At 40.1% G+C, this 18,926-nt stretch overlaps 1 protein-coding gene and 1 long non-coding RNA gene across 2 annotated transcripts in view; one reads left to right on the top strand and one right to left on the bottom strand.

Moving 5' to 3' along the window:
* kitlga (kit ligand a) overlaps positions 1 to 5,628 on the bottom strand; it is a 29,870-nt gene extending 24,242 nt beyond the window's left edge. The window contains exon 1 of the mRNA XM_060885206.1: positions 5,279 to 5,628. Coding sequence (XP_060741189.1) covers positions 5,279 to 5,293 — 15 coding nt within the window. The 5' untranslated portion in view covers positions 5,294 to 5,628. The remainder of the gene's footprint in view (positions 1 to 5,278) is intronic.
* LOC132855921 (uncharacterized) lies at positions 2,357 to 4,441 on the top strand. The gene is made up of 2 exons (XR_009649384.1): positions 2,357 to 2,488; positions 3,842 to 4,441. It is a non-coding gene; the product is annotated as an uncharacterized LOC132855921 (long non-coding RNA).
* Positions 5,629 to 18,926: the final 13,298 nt, after the last annotated feature.

The following is an 18,926-nucleotide window of genomic DNA, read 5'->3' as shown; positions in this document are numbered from 1 at the left end:
TCTATAAATAATCGTCTCCATAGTAACAGCTTATTGACAGGGACCTGTACTGTAGATGGATATTTATAAAAAAAAGATCAAGCTCTTATCGTGTTAAAAAAGTACAATTATTACTAAAATATTAGTAATTAGCCAAAATATTTTACACCAGTGATAAAGTGAAGCTGCATTTTTAAAACTAATTAAATAAGTAATAAGTGTGTGTGTGTTTGTTTGATTTATTTATTATTTATTTGCTTCCTTTTCGGAAATCAGAAGTAAAAAACGGATGACTTCAATCAGGGACGTTCCACAACATTAAACGTAGCTGTAAATGGATATAAAAAAAAAAATACGACGTGTTGTATAATATGAAGAAGAAATACAAAAAAAGGCCTTAGTGTTTGTAAACATAGAAAAAATGCTGTAGTGTAAAAGAAATAAAACACATTTTAAACACATAACATGTTGTGTTAGTTGACATGAAATGTAGCTCTAAAAAAATTAAACTTGGTGACAAACTGATGTTGAGTAGGAAAATTGGAGCAGATTTCAGGACACGCAGTTTAAAGAAAATAATCAAATTCGTGGGGCAAAATTCTGTTCTGTAGGATTTTATATAGCATGTCTTAGGGAAAAAAAAGGCTTTCAGGCTTTCAGTTGTATAACGAGCTTCTAAAATTTACATTGTGTTAACAGTTAAACATTATAGTGTTAGTAAAGCTCACAGCAAGCAGAGCCATATGGGTAATAAACATCTGCCAGGACATATATCTTATAAACAGGGCTGGTGTCATAAAATGGAGGGAAAAAAACAACAATAAACAAGTTGATGTTGGGGTTTAGATGCTTATTAGCAGCTTGGAAGCTTGTGTGTTTGTTTAAAACGCTAAGGTGGGGCAGCGTTTCCGTCTGCCGGGCATTCTCACATACTGTGTGAGTGTGAGACTGCCCAGCAGACGGAAAGGCTGTCCCACCTTATCGTCGTACACACACACGCGCACACACACACACAAATACAGCGCATTTAACTTCCGATTAACTCATGTATCAGAAAAGTAACAATAACGGACCCTGTAGCTTGTTGTTCTCTTTAACACGGGCCACTGAAAGCCTCACAAAAGATCCATGAGAGAAACAACAGGTGAGGCTGAGATTAGTTTGAGATCTAATCCATCAAATCACAGCGTCTGCTAGAGCTGGGCGCTGATACGATATCATGATTCAGGATGTCCATACAGTTCTGTAATATTGTCATTTATTTATTTGTTTATTTTTATATATTTATATATTATAATTTTTTCTTTTTCTTTTTAAATAAATAAAACATGCAAGTACAAAACACATAAATAAACAAATAAACAACTTGATTAATTAGTTAATTAAAAAAATAATAATAAATAAACAGTGGCTTAGCATGTTTGCCCTGCACCTCTGGGGATGGGGGTTCGATTCCCGTCCCTCTTCTTCAGGTTTCTCTGGTTTCCTCCCCGAGGCCAAAGACATGTGTTGTAGGCTGATTGGCATCTCTAAATTGTCTGTAGTGTGTGTGTGTGTGTGTGTGTTAGACTCCAGGTTTACTAGTGTAGGATAAATGCTACAGAAATCTAATGAAGTTAAACATATAAATAATTGAAATACACACATGAATCTTATCAGAAGGCCATGAGGTCAAACCCAGCTGTTAAACCAGTTATGTAGCTGTTGGTTATTTCTCCTTTAATTAGTAGAATTGTGTCTTCTGCAAGCTATAAATGTATAATCATCATCATCAAGTTCAAATTAAAAAAAAAAAAAACAAGCGCCACACATACATATCGAATGAATTATATTATTTTTGTCATATCACTTCCCCTTAACACAAGTGACGCTTCCCAGGGCTCCAGATTTCCCTTCACACAGATCTGGGAACAGGTGAATTTTGTCTCAGCTTGATTTTGAACAAATCATCGATGCCCGAGGCTACAGATTAGTGAACACATGGAGAAATCTTACACACTCCGTAATTCCTTATCAAGGATATTTACGACCTTTGCAAATCTGTTTAAAACACGAATGAGAAAGTGATGAGTGATTTGTTGGTTAAATATTCAGAAGGCTTATTTTCAGGATTAGGCCTTGGACTGGAAGATCTGTGCGTGAGGACTTACAAAAGCATTGTATTAAACAAAACTACATGTGGGGGGAAAAAAGAAAGACAGAAAGAAATTCCAGTTTACAAGCTGCTTGGTGTAACCTGCTGTGTCCTGCGTGTCAAGTCAGTATCTGGACAAACATGGACAATGATTAAGACAAATGTTTCTACTTTATGCATCAGACTTTTCCCCCAAGATCAAAGATTCCTGTTCTGCTTGGTCGAGTCTCTGAACGACTGGGACCTGCTCGGACTCTGGCCGGTTTTGCATGGTTGTTAGATCACGTGGACTTTGGTGGGGTACGAAAAGAAAAGAAAAGAAAAAAACAATTAGAGGAACTACGTGACACGTCGTTTTTCTGAACCGGAGCGCGAGTGAGTGCAGTTTTCTTTTTTTCTGTTTTAGTGCAGAATCTGATATTTGTAAAATAAATATATTAAATAAAAATGTATACACACACACTATATATATATCGGTTTCATATCCATCCAGCACAGGAAGACAGTAAAGACATTTATAAGAGAAAAATAAATAAATAAATAAATAAATGAATGAATAAAAACACCTTCAGGTTATTTAAGCATTCGAATCGTGCTCTTAATGTAATCTGTTTATGTCGCATCATTTCTCACAGTTGCTTTAGACAAAGCAATATTACTACTACTAATAACATATTAATAATCATGTGTACTATCTTGTGTAAATCTTTGCCAGAAGTCGCAATCTTCCGCGTGCCTGCGTTCAAAAACATGTAGCGAGTAGTTGTGGGTGCGTGTGTGTGTGTGTGTGTGTGTGCGTGTGCGTGTGTGTGTGTGTGTGCATGTTAGTCAGGTAAAACCAGACGCACGTATCCACGTGTCCATCTCCTAACCCACTTTCCCCTGCAGTAGCACGTTATCACTTCGCGTAAAACACATTAAAGCACAGAATCAACACAAGTGAGCGATTTAATCAGCGCGTAAAAATATCCACACAGTGTTCGGACCTCAAACGTTTTCCGGCTTCACGGATTAATGTGTAACTGTCCGTTTATTTATGATGTTTTCTACGATTAGGGTCAAAGATTAGTCAGTCAATGAGAATGTTGAGAAGGGCTGAAAGGATCCTGACGTCTACAACATAATGCCAGGCGTAATCAGGATGGGTGGGATACACAGTCTAAACAATTATATATAGCCTATGAGTCAGATCAAAATAACTCTTGTTGTTTGTTTTTTAAAACAATTTTTTATTGTTTATTGTTTACTGCAAACACATGTGTGCCCTCAGATTTAAGGTGGAAGTACAAAGGAAAAAAATAACAATGTTTGTTGTTAAACAATTACTAAATGCACATTAAAATCATCTGTTGCATTTTCAGTTCATTCACATTCACATTCTGTCTCTCTTCTCTGTCTCTCTCTTCTCTCTCTGTCTCTCTCTGTCTGTCTGTCTCTCTCGCTCCCTGCTTCTCTCTCTCTCTTCTTCTCTCTCTCTCTCTCTCTCTCTCTCTGTCTCTCTCTCTCTCTCTCTCTCTGTCTCTCCCTCTCTCTCTCTCTCTCTCTCTCTCTCTCTCTCTCTCTCTCTCACTCTCTCTCTCTCTGAGCGAGTGTGTGTCTAAATACATAAATACACCAGTAGCCACACGGCAGCTGTGTGGATTAAGGGTTTCTGTGTGAGTATCCGCGTGTTTTATGAGTAGTTCAGATCTTTCTCATTTCAGTATTATTTTCTGTGATGTTTTCCAGATTCCAGTTGATCCAGCCTTGAGATCCGAGGCTTCCACCGAGATGTATCTACAACCCTCTTAAACCTGCTCAAAGCCTCCTAATTACTTGTGTAATAATGTCGGCGGTGTAAAGACGTTAAATGCACAGCAAGTGCTTAAAAATGTGGTGCGTTTTAATTTAATAGCCCAATGACTTGATGCCAGGCTCGTCGTGCCTGCCTGTGGCTCCGGGGACAAATCCCGTGTCGTGTCGTGTCGTGTCGTATCGTGTCGTGTGAAGTCCTGCATGACAGCCTGTGATCAGACTGAAACATTCTGTGCGCATGAATCAAAAGGACGAGATGCAGGTTTCGGTGAAGGAAACGTCTCCCCTTGTCTCGATCCTGACAAGCCCTTGAGCAAGAGATGAGCGACAAACACGATTCTGTCTTCTGAAGAATATTTAATGAGTCGCTTGGAAAATTCAGTCTTATGCTACTGAACCTGTAAAACTGTTTATGTGCCACGGTCTGGCAGTAGATCAACATTTAACATGATAAAACTCGTCCCGTGACACCCGCTGGGATCTTTAAAACCTGGCAACATTAATAACTGCGTTCAATAAAAAAAGTGTACGAGATGTTCCAGCTTTTCTCTGAAGACATTATTAAGACAACAAAACAAACAAAACGCATTATGATTGATTCCACACACACACATACACACACACACACACACACCACATTTTTGATGCTCTTTTTTAATAACTCTCTGCCTCAGAGGGTCTGGGTTTTTTTTCCAACTCCATATAAGCAACGGAAACACATGGTTCTGGTTTCTCCGAGTCGAGGGAAAGAAAAGGAAAGAAGAAAGAAAGAAATGGAAAGTCACGGCTGAATTAACGACCCGGAGAAAACTCTTGACGTGCTATTGGATGAGTGAAAGGTATCAGATATTTAGTAGAGACAGTATGAATCACCTGAGATGTGTCTGATACCAAAGATTAATCTCCAGATTGTTGCTGAAGCGCATGCAGATATCTGCAGATACGCAGTTTGGGTAAATTATTCATCCAAATAAATCGTCATTAATATCTGGGATTTTAAAAAAAAAAGGCGATAGATTTAGTGATATTAATTAACGTGTCTAATAATGAATGTAACGCACGTGCAATGTCGCATGACAGGTTTATGGAATTAAACGACCTATTGTGTAGCTGTTTATTTAGGTCGTATTTATTTATTTTACAGATGGTTTCATTTACGTTTTTATACAACTTATTAAAGGCTGGAGAGTTCATGCAAAATAAAATAAAACGAAACAAACCAACAAACAAACATAACTCAATAAAACCAAAGCAGTTTCCTGCAGCCACTCAACATGATCCTAAAGTTTATACACCCGTGCGCAATGCAAACAAACAAGCAAACAGACAAAAACAAGTCACACGTGAAAACAAAACGAATGCACGACTTACTTTTGACTTCTTCATAGGGAACGAGAGGATTAAGTCCGCTGTAAATGAAACCCTATTTTATTTTACTTCTGCGGGCAGGAAAGGGCTTCTCTTCATCCCGTTTGCGCATATCCAAAATCATTATAAAGTAAAATCCAATTCAGCTCGAGGAAGAAGAAGATGATGAAGAAGAAAAAAAAACCCTGAAATGACACTTTCACTAAAAGCAAAAAAAAAAAAAAACACCACCAAACCGGTTGTTATCCAGGCGCGCGCTTCATAACGCACGTTGACCGAGGAACAGAACACTAAAACAGCGCGTGTGTATGTGCGTGATGACGTGTAACAGTGTGTCCGTGTGTGGCTCTGTTTTCAAGCACGACCTCTTTTTATGGTGTGACTGCACCCCTATAAACCCACCCACTAACCACAAACACCCGCCCCGTGTGAGAGTGGACCCCGCCCACTCAGCCTGGCCCTGCTTTCAGCCACCTATCACAATTTCTGAGAGGTTTTGTCCAGCCGTGATTGATGCAGCATAATACCATCAGTGTTCTTCTACTCTTACACAGTGATGTGTATGAGAGTAAACCCAGGCTTCGTCTTTCTTTGAACCGCATCCGATATCCACTTCTGAGATCCTGATGAATGCTGGGATTGAAAAAGTACAGGTACATCATCTGCTCTGATGTCCTCCCTGATATAAACATCATGAAGAAGTCATCAGAAATCAGAAATCTTAATGTGCATCATGCCATTTGCAGTAGGTTTGAAATTTTTCCTGGGCAGGGCTGCGGTGGATCCGGATTCTGGGGTGTATTGATTGGTGTGTGTTGTGAGTCTGAAATACACCCCGAATGAGACCCTGGTCTGAGATAAGATCTTATACTAATACTTGAATAGAACAAACCTGGTGATTTGCCCCGTGTAAGATGAACCCTGCCCACTCAGCCTGGCCCTGTTTTCAGCCGTGTATCACAATTTCTGAGAGGTTTTGTCCAGCCGTGATTGATGCAGTCTAATCCTGGAATACACTCCGGATGAGATCTGGGGTCTGTCATACACTCCGGATGAGACCTCGGTCTGAGTCTGGAATACACTCCGGATGAGACCCTGGTATGAGTCTGGAATACGCTCCGGATGAGACCCCGGTCTGAGTCTGGAATACACTCCGGATGAGATCTGTGGTCTGGAATACACTCCGGATGAGACCCCGGTCTGAGTGTGGAATACACTCCGGATGAGACCCCTGTCTGAGTATGGAATACACTCCGGATGAGACCCCTGTCTGAGTCTGGAATACACTCCGGATGAGACCCCTGTCTGAGTCTGGAATACACGCTGGATGAGATCTGGGGTCTGGAATACACTCCGGATGAGACCCCTGTCTGAGTCTGGAATACACTCCGGATGAGTCCTCTGTCTGAGACTGGAATACACGCTGGATGAGACACCAGCCTATTATACACTCATGACTGTGTTCGAGAGGTAGGAGGAAACCGGAGAACCGATAGAAAAAAAATGCCACAGCAATTTATCTCTTCTGTAGCGGTTTAATAAGGATAAAGATTCCCTCCAGAATGCCATGTCCTATATGTGCTTTCCTGTTTCCAGGCAGAGCCTTTCTCAAACACACTATTACCATAAACTTTCAAACCATTTCATAGCTTCGGTGATTATATTACACACTTGTCCCAGCTGAAGGGATTGAAAGATTTAGAATGTGTGTGATTAACAGAGAGGAAGGTCTGGAAGCCTGAGAAACAGCCTGTTAACAGAAAGAGGAAAAAAAAAACAATTAAAACAAAGAAACAAACTTGAGCACAGCACTACAGTGGCAGTGTGAGGAAACCAGGCTGTTGGATTTGGTATTTTATGGCTGATTAATCGGTTTAATCAAAAGGCTCTTTGTAGTTTGCTGTTCATCCGGTTTGGAAGGTTGCAGAAAAATAATGAATGACAACTCCAGACTCAATTTAATGCCTGGTCTCCGACCTGTTCATTACATTCTCCTTAGTCTGGATTTCTTCTCTATCATCATAATCATCATCAGCTGAGAGGAAAGTTTACAGAACTGCACACTGTTTATTTACAACACAGTGATTCTGTTTATGTGGAATTGTTTATGTGGTGATGTTTTCTGTAAGGAGAAGTTTCCTTTTTGCCAGCAAGCTGAAGTTCTGGTCTGCCGGCGCTATTGCGATGGATACATAGGACATTATTATTCAGTATAAACAAACAAATGATTTTCTGATATGAATGAGTCTGATCTAAAACGAGTCAGGATGGATTCGATATCAACATGTTCTTTTTCCATTATCTGGAAAAAACAACCGTTTTTGTTTCTTTGAAACTTTTCTATGAATATTTTGCTCCTAGAATTGTAGAGAAAAACAGAAACCTTTCTGAAGCACTACAAAGTCATAAAGTCCTGAGTGTCTACTTTCAAATGAGCCTAATATCACCACTGTGGAGTAAGACATGACAAAGGTGTTCAATTAACAATACGAACAGGAGCAATAAAACAGAGATGGGGGACTCGAAAGATCTGACTTGACTCGAGTCAGACTTAAGTCGCAAATTTGAGACTTGAGACTTGCTTGACAAATATTAAAAAAAGACTCGACTTGACTTTGACTTGACATTCATGACTTGAGACTTGACTTGGACTTGAGTTAAATGACTCAGACATGGGGGACTCAACTTGACTCGAGTCAGACTTAAGTCGCAAATTTGAGACTTGAGACTTGCTTGACAAATATTGAAAAAAGACTCGACTTGACTTTGACTTGACATTCATGACTTGAGACTTGACTTGGACTTGAGTTAAATGACTCAGAGATGGGGGACTCAACTTGACTCGAGTCAGACTTAAGTCGCAAATTTGAGACTTGAGACTTGCTTGACAAATATTGAAAAAAGACTCGACTTGACTTTGACTTGACATTCATGACTTGAGACTTACTTGTGACTTGCACATGTGTGACTTACTCCCACCTCTGCAATAAAAAGAGTTAAAGGACCAATAGTTAAGGTGAGTTCTCATTTTTTTTTGTTAATTAATAAGTTTCCCTCCTTGACCTACACCCATGTACACAAAACACATGCTGTTAGAAGTGAGCATTAGCAAGAACTGTCATGACATCATGGTTAAACACACAGACAGCCTTAAATCTCATATAAAGGAAGGCGTAAATTCATCGCGTTATAATTTATGAGAATTCCCGTGAGTGAAGTCTTGTTTTTCTTTGTAATAAAAAACCCCAAACCCTTCTGTGTGATTTGTAGGTAAAGTCAGAGCTTCATCTCCATCAATAGTAATAAACAACTGCATCTTGGAAAAGTATTTATTCTGTCAGTTTCTCTGTGGTTCTTTCTGTGAAGCTTTTTCGAGGCACAGCATGTTTTTTTTTTTTTTTTGCCGCAGGAGAATTATCTGGCTGTTCTGATAGTTTTCAGGCCGATGATGGAGGTGGAGTGACTCAGCACTGAGGAGCATCATAAAATGATTGACAAAAGGGACATCCAAACAATACCAAGCACTCTGGACCACAATGGAGGTTCTCAGCCACTTAATACACTTTTTGTAACAATCCACTGGAGGCAGAAGGTTTAATGAAGCCACAAAACAAATATTCCAACAGGTAAATCAATCCACAGACAAAGTCACAATAAACAGGCATAAAGTCAAACCCAGAACGAGAACGAGAGCTAACAAATCTAAATCTCAAAACGAAGCTGTGAAACAAAGAAGGGCTTGGTATGTTGTGTAGAGACAAATAATACTAATACAAATAAGACCCACTGCTTTAAACCAGCATCATCGTGTTCAATATATTTTTTCAAAGTTATTTGTATTAGCAGAGCCTCCTGGTGGTCCAGCGTCAGGATCCGACGCTCTCATTGGCGTGATCTGGGTTCGATTTCCACGAAGCGAGCTAACCGAGCCACTGAAGTGTTTACTCTCAGTGCCGGTCCCAAGCCTGGATAAAATGGTTGGATGTAAACGGAGGTAAAATGTAAACGGATGCAAAACGGATGTAAACGGTTACATCAGGAAGGGCATCCGGTATAAAACCTACACCAAATCAAACACGTGGACCAGATGATCCGCTGTGGCGACCTCGAACAGATAGCCAACGAAAGAACAACAACAGTTGTAGTAACAGTTAGCAACCGAAAGAACAACAACAACAGTTAGCAACCGAAAGAACAACAACAACAGTTAGCAACCGAAATAACAACAACAACAGTTAGCAACCGAAAGAACAACAACAACAGTTAGCAACCGAAAGAACAACAACAACAGTTAGCAGGGCTCTCAAGTTTTGAAGAAAGGCAAGCGTGACATCTCCAAAAATACAAATAAAGAAAAAGAAAAAGAAAAAAGAAAAAATAATGGGGGAGTTGTTGTGTTTGGTAAGGATCACTGACCGCAATACAAAGTGTTTAATTTCCATTTATTAATTTGTGTATGTGTGTGTATGTGTGTGAGAGAGAGACAGAGAGAGAGAGAGAGAGAGAGAGAGAGAGATTATGACTGGTGTTTATTGTAAGTGTTTGTTGCCTTTTTGGACTCCTTTATCATTTGTAATGTTGCTCCCATTTAAAACAGTTCGGCTCAAGCCCAAACATTTTTAGGGTCATTTAGGGCATTGGTCTGATGCCAATGCCAATAGAGGACAATGTCCCGTCCAGAGACAAGCTGTTTCATGTTGAGGTTTTGTTCAAACCGACCATCGAAAATACCCTCTCTAATGTACATTAATGTTTTAATGTTTTTTTTATGTAGTCAGGCTTGACTAAGAAGGAAAGTCAAGACTAAGAAGTTCCATAGAGACAGCGGTGCGGACTTATACATTTTGAGCGCTGCGGCTTATTAAATATATGATAAATAGTCAAAACATTTTTCTGCGTGAGAAATACGATGTGTGGCGGGAGAGCGTGAGAAAAGACCCAAATGCGTGACTGTCATTCTCAATGCGGGACACTTGATAGCCCTGTGTTAGCAATCGAAAGAACAACAACAACAACAGTTAGCATTCGAAAGAACAACAACAACAGTTAGCATTCGAAAGAACAACAACAACAACAGTTAGCATTCGAAAGAACTACAACAACAACAACAGTTAGCATTCGAAAGAACAACAACAACAGTTAGCATTCGAAAGAACAACAAGAACAACAGTTAGCTTTCGAAAGAACAACAACAACAGTTAGCATTCGAAAGAACAACAACAACAGTTAGTATTCGAAAGAACAACAACAACAGTTAGCATTCGAAAGAACAACAACAACAGTTAGCATTCGAAAGAACAACAACAACAACAGTTAGCTTTCGAAAGAACAACAACAACAGTTAGCATTCGAAAGAACAACAACAACAGTTAGTATTCGAAAGAACAACAACAACAGTTAGCATTCGAAAGAACAACAACAGTTAGCATTCGAAAGAACAACAACAGTTAGCATTCGAAAGAACAACAACAACAACAGTTAGCATTCAAAAGAACAACAACAACAACAACAGTTAGCATTCGAAAGAACAACAACAACAGTTAGCAATCGAAAGAACAACAACAACAACAGTTAGCATTCGAAAGAACAACAACAACAACAACAACAGTTAGCATTCGAAAAAACAACAACAACAACAGTTAGCATTCGAAAGAACAACAACAACAGTTTGCATTCGAAACAACAACAACAACAGTTGTAGTAATGACTCTGATGCCAATTAACATTCCTTAAAACATTTGATGGACAAGTTTAGTGCTTTCTTAGTAACAAGACAAGCTGGATTTCTTTCCAGTTACCTACAAAGTGGTCCTAATTAACTACAGTTGCTGGTCAGGTGAACGAACTTTATTCCATAGCATTAAAACATTACTATAACTGGATAAAAAAACACAATGTGTTAACATATAAACTTAGAAAACACTTGATGTATTTTACAACGATAACAACGACTGCGATTCATCACACCGTCCTGTTGTGGATTATTTCCTTCTGCTTAATTCCTTACATAACAACAGCAAACTTCATTCACCTTTAAACACAAGACCTGATAATATACAGAATAGTTACAGAATAGTTATGCAACATGCAACAGTTTGTATAAAGCTAAAGAAAGTCACCCTGTCGTTAAGTGCCTGAGATTCATGTCGTAAGCAGACACTTATGTGGCTATCTGGCGGATTCTTGATAAATGTGTGGAGGTCAGCGGAGTTCGTATCGCGTGATTACGTCTTTCCGATGTAGACGTCTCCTCCCTCTGAATCTGATCAATTTCCTGAGATAAGGAAGTGATTAACCCAAACCAAACATCATCTCAGGAAAAGTGCTTCAGTGGTATAGAGAGGTGTGCGCTTTTATCACGCAAGCAATGGATCGGTTTAACCATTCCTCTGAAATTAGACATCTAAAGACCATATAAAATTGCTTCCTGTTGGGTTTGTCTTTGCTAATACTGTGGAATGTCTACCATTTTATAATAGTCTACCATTTACCTTGAAACACACAATAAGACAGAAATGAAAGAGGGAAAACAAAAGCACCGGCAAAATACCAAACTTTATGATTCATTTTTTTTCATAGCCTAAATTTAGTTTGACATTTGTGCTATGTTAAGAACAATACAACACTATCATTAATGAGATTAGAATCAGATATCCTATGTGTGCCCGCCAGGCTGTTCTCACGGTAGATGAAAGCTTTTTTGTTGTGTCTTGCAGGATCAGGGTTCCTGATACACACCTCCAATCTCAATCAGATGTATAATCTGTGTACTCTAAATGGGATTGCATGGAAACACAAAACAAAATACACCAACGTTCGCCGTGTGGACTGACAATGAGGAAGAACGAACGTTTTAAGATTTTTTTACCCTCGAGTACAAAGTCAACAAAACCCGTGTCTTCTCTGTTCACAGTGCGGTTCATTTACATTACATTTACATTTTCAGCATTTGGCAGACGCAGGTTCTAGAGGCGGGGCCACAGGGGCCCTGGCCCCTGCTGAAATCTGATTGGCCCCTGATTGGCCCCCGTTCCAGCAATCGTCGACGACAAGAGCAATCTGAGAATTTTTCACAACGATCACAGATGCAATTCCACCCCCAAACAATTGGCGGCACTCGAGCGTTTGAAAAAGGAATGACTGCCGAAATGTATCTGCACCGTACTGAATAAATTATTTTGTGTGCTTGAATGTACCCTGTACTTGGCCCCTGAATGTAACATGTGGCCCCTTAAAGGCCCCTGTTACAGAAAAATCCTAGAACCGCCACTGGCAGACGCTCTTATCCAGAGCGACGTACATAAGTGCTTAAATCTCTAGCATTGAATACATTAATGCTGGATCACTAGGCTACATACATATTTAAGATACCATGAGTTTAAAACATTTGTTCAAAGTTACAATGAAAAAGTGTCAAAGGGTTTTTTTTTTTTTTTAATTCAAAAGATAAGGAAAGAAGTGCTAGTTGAAGTGTTTCCTGAATAAGTAGGTCTTCACCCGCCGCTTGAAAATAGCCAGTGACTCAGCGGTCCGGACCTCATATCACCGGAGAGCTTGGATCCAGCCAGGAGATCATCCACTGTACGGCAAATAAGAAATGACAAATTTACAACCAGGTCATCAGCCATGATAAACAGAGCCCTAGCGCATACATGCAGAGCTATGACGTGTACGTGCAGGTTCACGATTTCCTGTCAACACAAAAACTGCCAACAAAAATCTAAACAAATTTATATTAAGGTTTTTTTTTTTTACGCACACCGATCTGCTAAACATTAAACATTAAAACCACTGACAGGTGTAATGTCATGAATAATATTGATTATTATTATATTACTCGTTACAGCGACGCCCGTGAAGGTGTGTTAATATAACATATTTACAGCATGTGAACAGTCAGTTCTCAAAGCAGGAAAAATGGGCCACGGTAAAGACGGAGCAAACTGCGATGGCAAGACGACTGGGTGAGAACGTCTCCAAAACAGCAGGTCTTTGGTGGTTTCTGGTATGCACTGATCGGTAGCTAGCGAAAGAGCTCCAAGGATGAACAACCGATGAACCAGTGACAGGGTTGTGGCTTAGCTTATCTGGTCAGATCCCACAGAAGAAGCTGTGTTCAGAGTGTTAATGCTGACTCCACCAAAAACACCTCCAATGAGCATGTGGGCATCAGAACTGGACCATGGAGCGCCGGAAGAAGGTTGCCTGGTCTGACGAATCGCTCGTTTAAAAGCTAACCGTTGAATAGCTTTACTCTCAGGTAAAGGTGCAGACCTGGATGTTTATAAGCACATAGAGTTTTGCTAGCTCGGATGTTACGGTGCATTCTCACGCGTTCACTCGCTACACGACAGTTTGTTGCTGTTCGGTTCCTCAGGCATTTGTTTCCTGCCTCGGGTTTGTTCTTCTGGGACGAAAATCTGGATTTCATTCTGTCAAGCTGCTTTGTGAAAATGTCTATTGTTCTGATCAGCATTTATTGCGAATGCTAATCATGTGAGGTTTTTCTTACACTAGAACACAAAACCAAGGGTTTGACAGTAATATCACACATCCATCCGTACACATCTGGAAAACCGTCGAATCTACACGACGTAATTGATTACGAAGTAAATATACATACGGCTCTCTTTTCAGGCGTGGATCATGTACTTTGAAGATTTCCCTTAGGAGGAAAACAAAATCCTTGTGTAAGCTGCAGGAAGATACAATCACAATCAACAGTGTGTGACGTGCACCGATTTGCAGAACACCACTGTGTACATTGATGAAGCGGACAAAATGGAAAAGATCAAATCGTACACCGTTTGTAACATAGCATAACCTTGAACGCGGCCTTGTACTTACAGCAAAAATATCCCAGGGCTTGTTTTCTTCACAAAGTGCCCAAGAAAAACAGTATTGCTATGATTTTAAGATCTGGACACTATATACTATACATTTGGCAAACAGAGCCAAGGGCAGTAAATTAAATAGTTATGTACTGGGAATATTGCGTAACAGTGTTAAAAAAATAGCACCGAGTTCAGGTTTCCGTATCCATACATGCCTTTATGTCAGACATCGTAGTGAAACATTTAGCTCAAGCTTGTCGTTATAAGCGGCTGCATTTTTGTTTTGTATTTATTTTTTAACAGAACAGTGTTATCTGTTCATGCCTGTCTTCCCTCCTCCATCATTTAAGTGTATTTGTCCAAGAGTCCTTCAAAAGAAATTCCTCCTTATGAACTATTACTAAGGCACATCTCTGGGATCACGGTTTCCTTTTTATTATTCCAGCTTCCTCCTCTTTCATCCCATCACACCGTGCTACCAGCGGGGGAGCCATGGGTTGAAAGAATGATTGACAAACCGAGCGTTCCTCGTCGGACAACCCTGCTTCACGCTATGCTTCTTTACAACATATTTTCAAGTACTTCTAAGGCTTACGGAAAGTGATTCCATGTCTTGTTCTACCACATAGTAAGTGTACTGTAAAGGTTGTGAGAGAATGATGGTTAGTTTTAACATATCAAAGGAGATGGACTATTTCTTAGTGGTGTCTAACCGTCTAACATTTTCCAGCTTTTGGGCAGAAATAATAAGTTGGTCTTATAAAAACCAATCAGAACTAGATTTGTAAAGTTCATCGCGACAAACTTTGATGTTGGCTTTGACGATGCAAGTATTCGCAACGGATGGTGCTTTTTGGAGGCAAGTGGACATAAGGATCAGTGTTGCTTTTGGAGGCAAGTGGACAGAAAGCTAGGTTGCCAAAACATTTGGAGGTAAGCGGAGACAAGCATGTGACATCATCCAAATACTCCTGAGGAAGTTCCCCACATTGGGCTGATTGTTTGATATGTCACTTGCCCATGTTGTGCTAATTTTTGATTTTCACGTGACGTCACGCGACATCATCAGAATACACGTGAGGAAGTTCCCCTCATTGTTCTGAGTGTTTTGATATGTCACATGTCGATGTTATAAAAAGTTTTTTTGATTTTGCATATATTGGGGGCGGGGCTGCGGAACAATCGAAAGGCCAGTCGGTACACCAATTTAAACCTTTGTTCAGAGTATCACCCTAAAGGAGCCGAGTTTGGTGTAGATAGTTCGAAAGCTTGCCGAGTTATAAACCTCCAAAGTTTATAATGGGAGTCTATGGGGGAAAAAGGCCATTTTGAGACCCGGTACCAGAAGTACCGGTACTCAGATCGCTTAGAAAAGTAACAGCAACAAACTTCAGACCAGGGTCTACAACATATCCGAATTTGGTGCATGTGGCTCGAAAGCTCTAGGAGGAGTTACTCTTGAAAACAGAATGTTGGCTTCTACAAAGCGACATAATTAAGGTGGTCCATGTGTGTGAGTCAGTGAGTCAATGCCATCCTGATAAACCTTATAATGACCCCCTTAAAATAAATAAAACATTATAAGTCCAATACAGAATACCCAACATATGAGAACATGATGATGAGATGACATGCCCTCTGTGGTATACTATATGTATGAAAATTAGACGAAGTGCCCTCTAGGCTGCATATAACAATACATACTGTATAATATGTGAAAAGGGCATTATATTTGAGAACATGAGATAAAATGCCTTTACAGTAGATAAAATGTGAGAAAGTGCCCTCTAGGGAGCCCTACATATGAAAAAATGAGATGAAGTGCCCTCTAGGGTAGCCTTACAATACAAACATAAGAAAAGAAATCCTCATATGATTATTCGTTCGTTTATTAATCTCCGAAAGCCAAGATGACCAGCGTCATCTAATCTTGAACAAGTCTCTCACTCACTCATTTTCTACCGCTTATCCAAACTACCTCGGGTCACGGGGAGCCTGTGCCTATCTCAGGTGTCATCGGGCGTCAAGGCAGGATACACCCTGGACGGAGTGCCAACCCATCGCAGGGCACACACACATACACACACTCTCATTCACTCACGCAATCACACACTACGGACAATTTTCCAGAGATGGCAATCAACCTACTATGCATGTCTTTGGACCGGGGGAGGAAACCGGAGTACCCGGAGGAAACCCCCGAGGCACGGGGAGAACATGCAAACTCCACACACACAAGGCGGAGGCGGGAATCGAACCCCCAACCCTGGAGGTGTGAAGCGAACGTGCTAACCACTAAGCCACCGTGCCCCCCATCTTGAACGAGTCTGAATAAAAAAAAAACTTTTTAATATATGAATATTTCTGTAGTGTTCACGTCACATGACAAGGGGCAGCCTCTATTTTAAGAAGCGTTTCGCTTCGACGCACGCTGTCAGCATCATAGACGTGCTATAGACATGATATAGACATGATATAGACATACAATAACCACATACACCTCGAGTCCAAGCCCTTGATTGTCAGAAACACAATCCGTGTCTTAAAAACATAGAGGACAGAAACAGCCGAATCCTGGTCCAAATATAATCACGGAAAAACTCAATATAAACATCAAGTAAGACACAGAATAGCGGGAAAGTTTAATTTATGATTATTATTTTCCATAGAATATAAAGTGTTCTTTATAGAATTGCTGTTATGGGATTTCTTTGGATTGTATTCTTCAGCTGTTGTAGCATGAAATACTCCCACATGGGATACATCCGTTAAAAAAACATTTTTCATAAACGATTAGCCTTTGTGGTTCATTTCTATCTCTACTTGCATGCTTGACTGAAACTTTGTTTTTTTTTTTCTATAGTAAATGGGTTGTGTGGTTCAGCTGTAAAGAGAACAATGCAGCTGAAGCAGAATTTTGTGGTCAGTCCAGAGATCTTATGTCTTTCGTAAAGGATGCTCAGGAGGAGCGACGTAGCCCCGGCCGATAACACTTACAACATTTGGCTTTGGCTCTTATCCAGAGCAACTTAGATTTATTTCATTTATACAGCTGAGTAGTTGATGGTTAATGGCATTGCGCAAAAATCCAACGGTGATGACTTGGTTGTCAAGAGATTTGAAATCACAACATTATTCCAACCATCAGTAGTCCAACATATTAATCACTGAGCTTATCACTTCCCCCACTTTCCTACCCCACGCCACATCAACGGGGGCTGTGTAGAAAGCTTCAACAGCTTCAAATTCCTGGCAGTCTGTATAACCCATGACGTCTCTTGGTCTGCCAACACCTCAGCAGTCATCAAAAAGGCAGAGACTTCCTGAGAGTGCCCAGGAAAAGCAACCTGGTGGGCAAGCTTCTGGAGGCCCACACATCTACAGTGTACTGCATTAGATTCACTGCAGCAGACTAGAAAGCTCTCCAAAGATAAATAACACAGACCAAAAATAAATAAATAAATATCACAGGATCACTGCTCTCTCGGGAGAGAACCCTCAAGTGCTCGAGGTTGGACGTGTAAGTCGCCCTGAACAAGTAATACAAATGAACCTCACTAGGGCCAAAAACATCACACCTTGACCACCATCTGGTTTTGTCTTCTGCCCTGTGGCAGGGAGTACAGGGCAATAAACTCTAAACACATGCACTATTCTGGAATACCAGATGTCTATTATCAGTATTTGGTCGCTTTATTACTGATGTCACTTTATTCCATATTTCTTTTTATGCAGAGCTATACAATGACAACAAAGACTTTCTATTCTATTCTATTCTATTCTATTCTATTCTATTCTATTCTATAATTACCCTGATGACGCAATGCTTTGTCGTGTTAATTGGCCATTGTTGGTCCATAGACACCAATCTTTTATTGCAAAGACTGCAGCACGTTTTATAGTATGTTTTGCTCCACTCACCACTCATCTGGCTAAAGGACACTACATTCGTCACTCGCTTTAATAAAGCTGAAGTCTTTGGTTTTTCCCATTACAAATTTTTTTATTAAAAATCCTGAAAAGACTAGGTAATGGCTAGTCTCAATGTGTCTTAAGTAAATATCATAAGTAAATAACACACTGACAGGACGAAGCCTTCCCATGAGCCACTTGTGTTCTTAATAACGCAGACTGATTTATTGCATTAAACAATACCACATGGCCGGTGGAAGGAAGAGTGCTTGTAAGAAAAGGCAGAGCATAGTGTCTAGGGAATGTCTGATCATTCTCAATGTCAGACCAGACCACCTCGGCAAGAATCGGGAAAGTTTGGAAAATAAAAACTGATGACATGATAACCTTTGTGTACTGTATTTGCTAAGGTATATTGTTTTGGAAGTCTTCAACCAAACGAACTAATCAGCCACCACGTCATTATGTTTAGGATTAGATTTACAGCAGGCATTTTCTCCAGCTGTTCAAGTGATGGGAAGTTCATACTAATACTTGCATGTCAGTACAGAGAAGAGTCTTGATGGATGTTTTCCTTCGAACTTGAGGAACGGTGGGTCAAGACAAGCCGTGCTTGTGATTTGAAGGGAAAGTTGTGCAGCTTTGATAAGGTAGGTGGGGATACAGCTTTGGCTTTGTAGGCAAGCATCGACTAGACAAGAGGACTTTGTCACATACACGTTAAAACACAACAAAATACCTTTCTTTAAATAACCCAACCTAGGATTTTGGGGTCATAGCAGAAGGTCAGACATGACAAAGCACCTGAAGCAGAGAGGGTTAAGAGTCTTGCTCAAGGCAGTTGTGAAGTGCTGGCACTTGAACCCCCATTCGTCTGATTACCTACCTAGAGCCTTAACTGTTTG

Source organism: Tachysurus vachellii, chromosome 13, assembly GCF_030014155.1.
Source record: "Tachysurus vachellii isolate PV-2020 chromosome 13, HZAU_Pvac_v1, whole genome shotgun sequence".
NCBI lineage: Eukaryota > Metazoa > Chordata > Actinopteri > Siluriformes > Bagridae > Tachysurus > Tachysurus vachellii.
The sequence above is the reverse complement of the archived record's forward strand: the minus strand, read 5'-3'. Positions and strand labels throughout refer to the sequence as shown.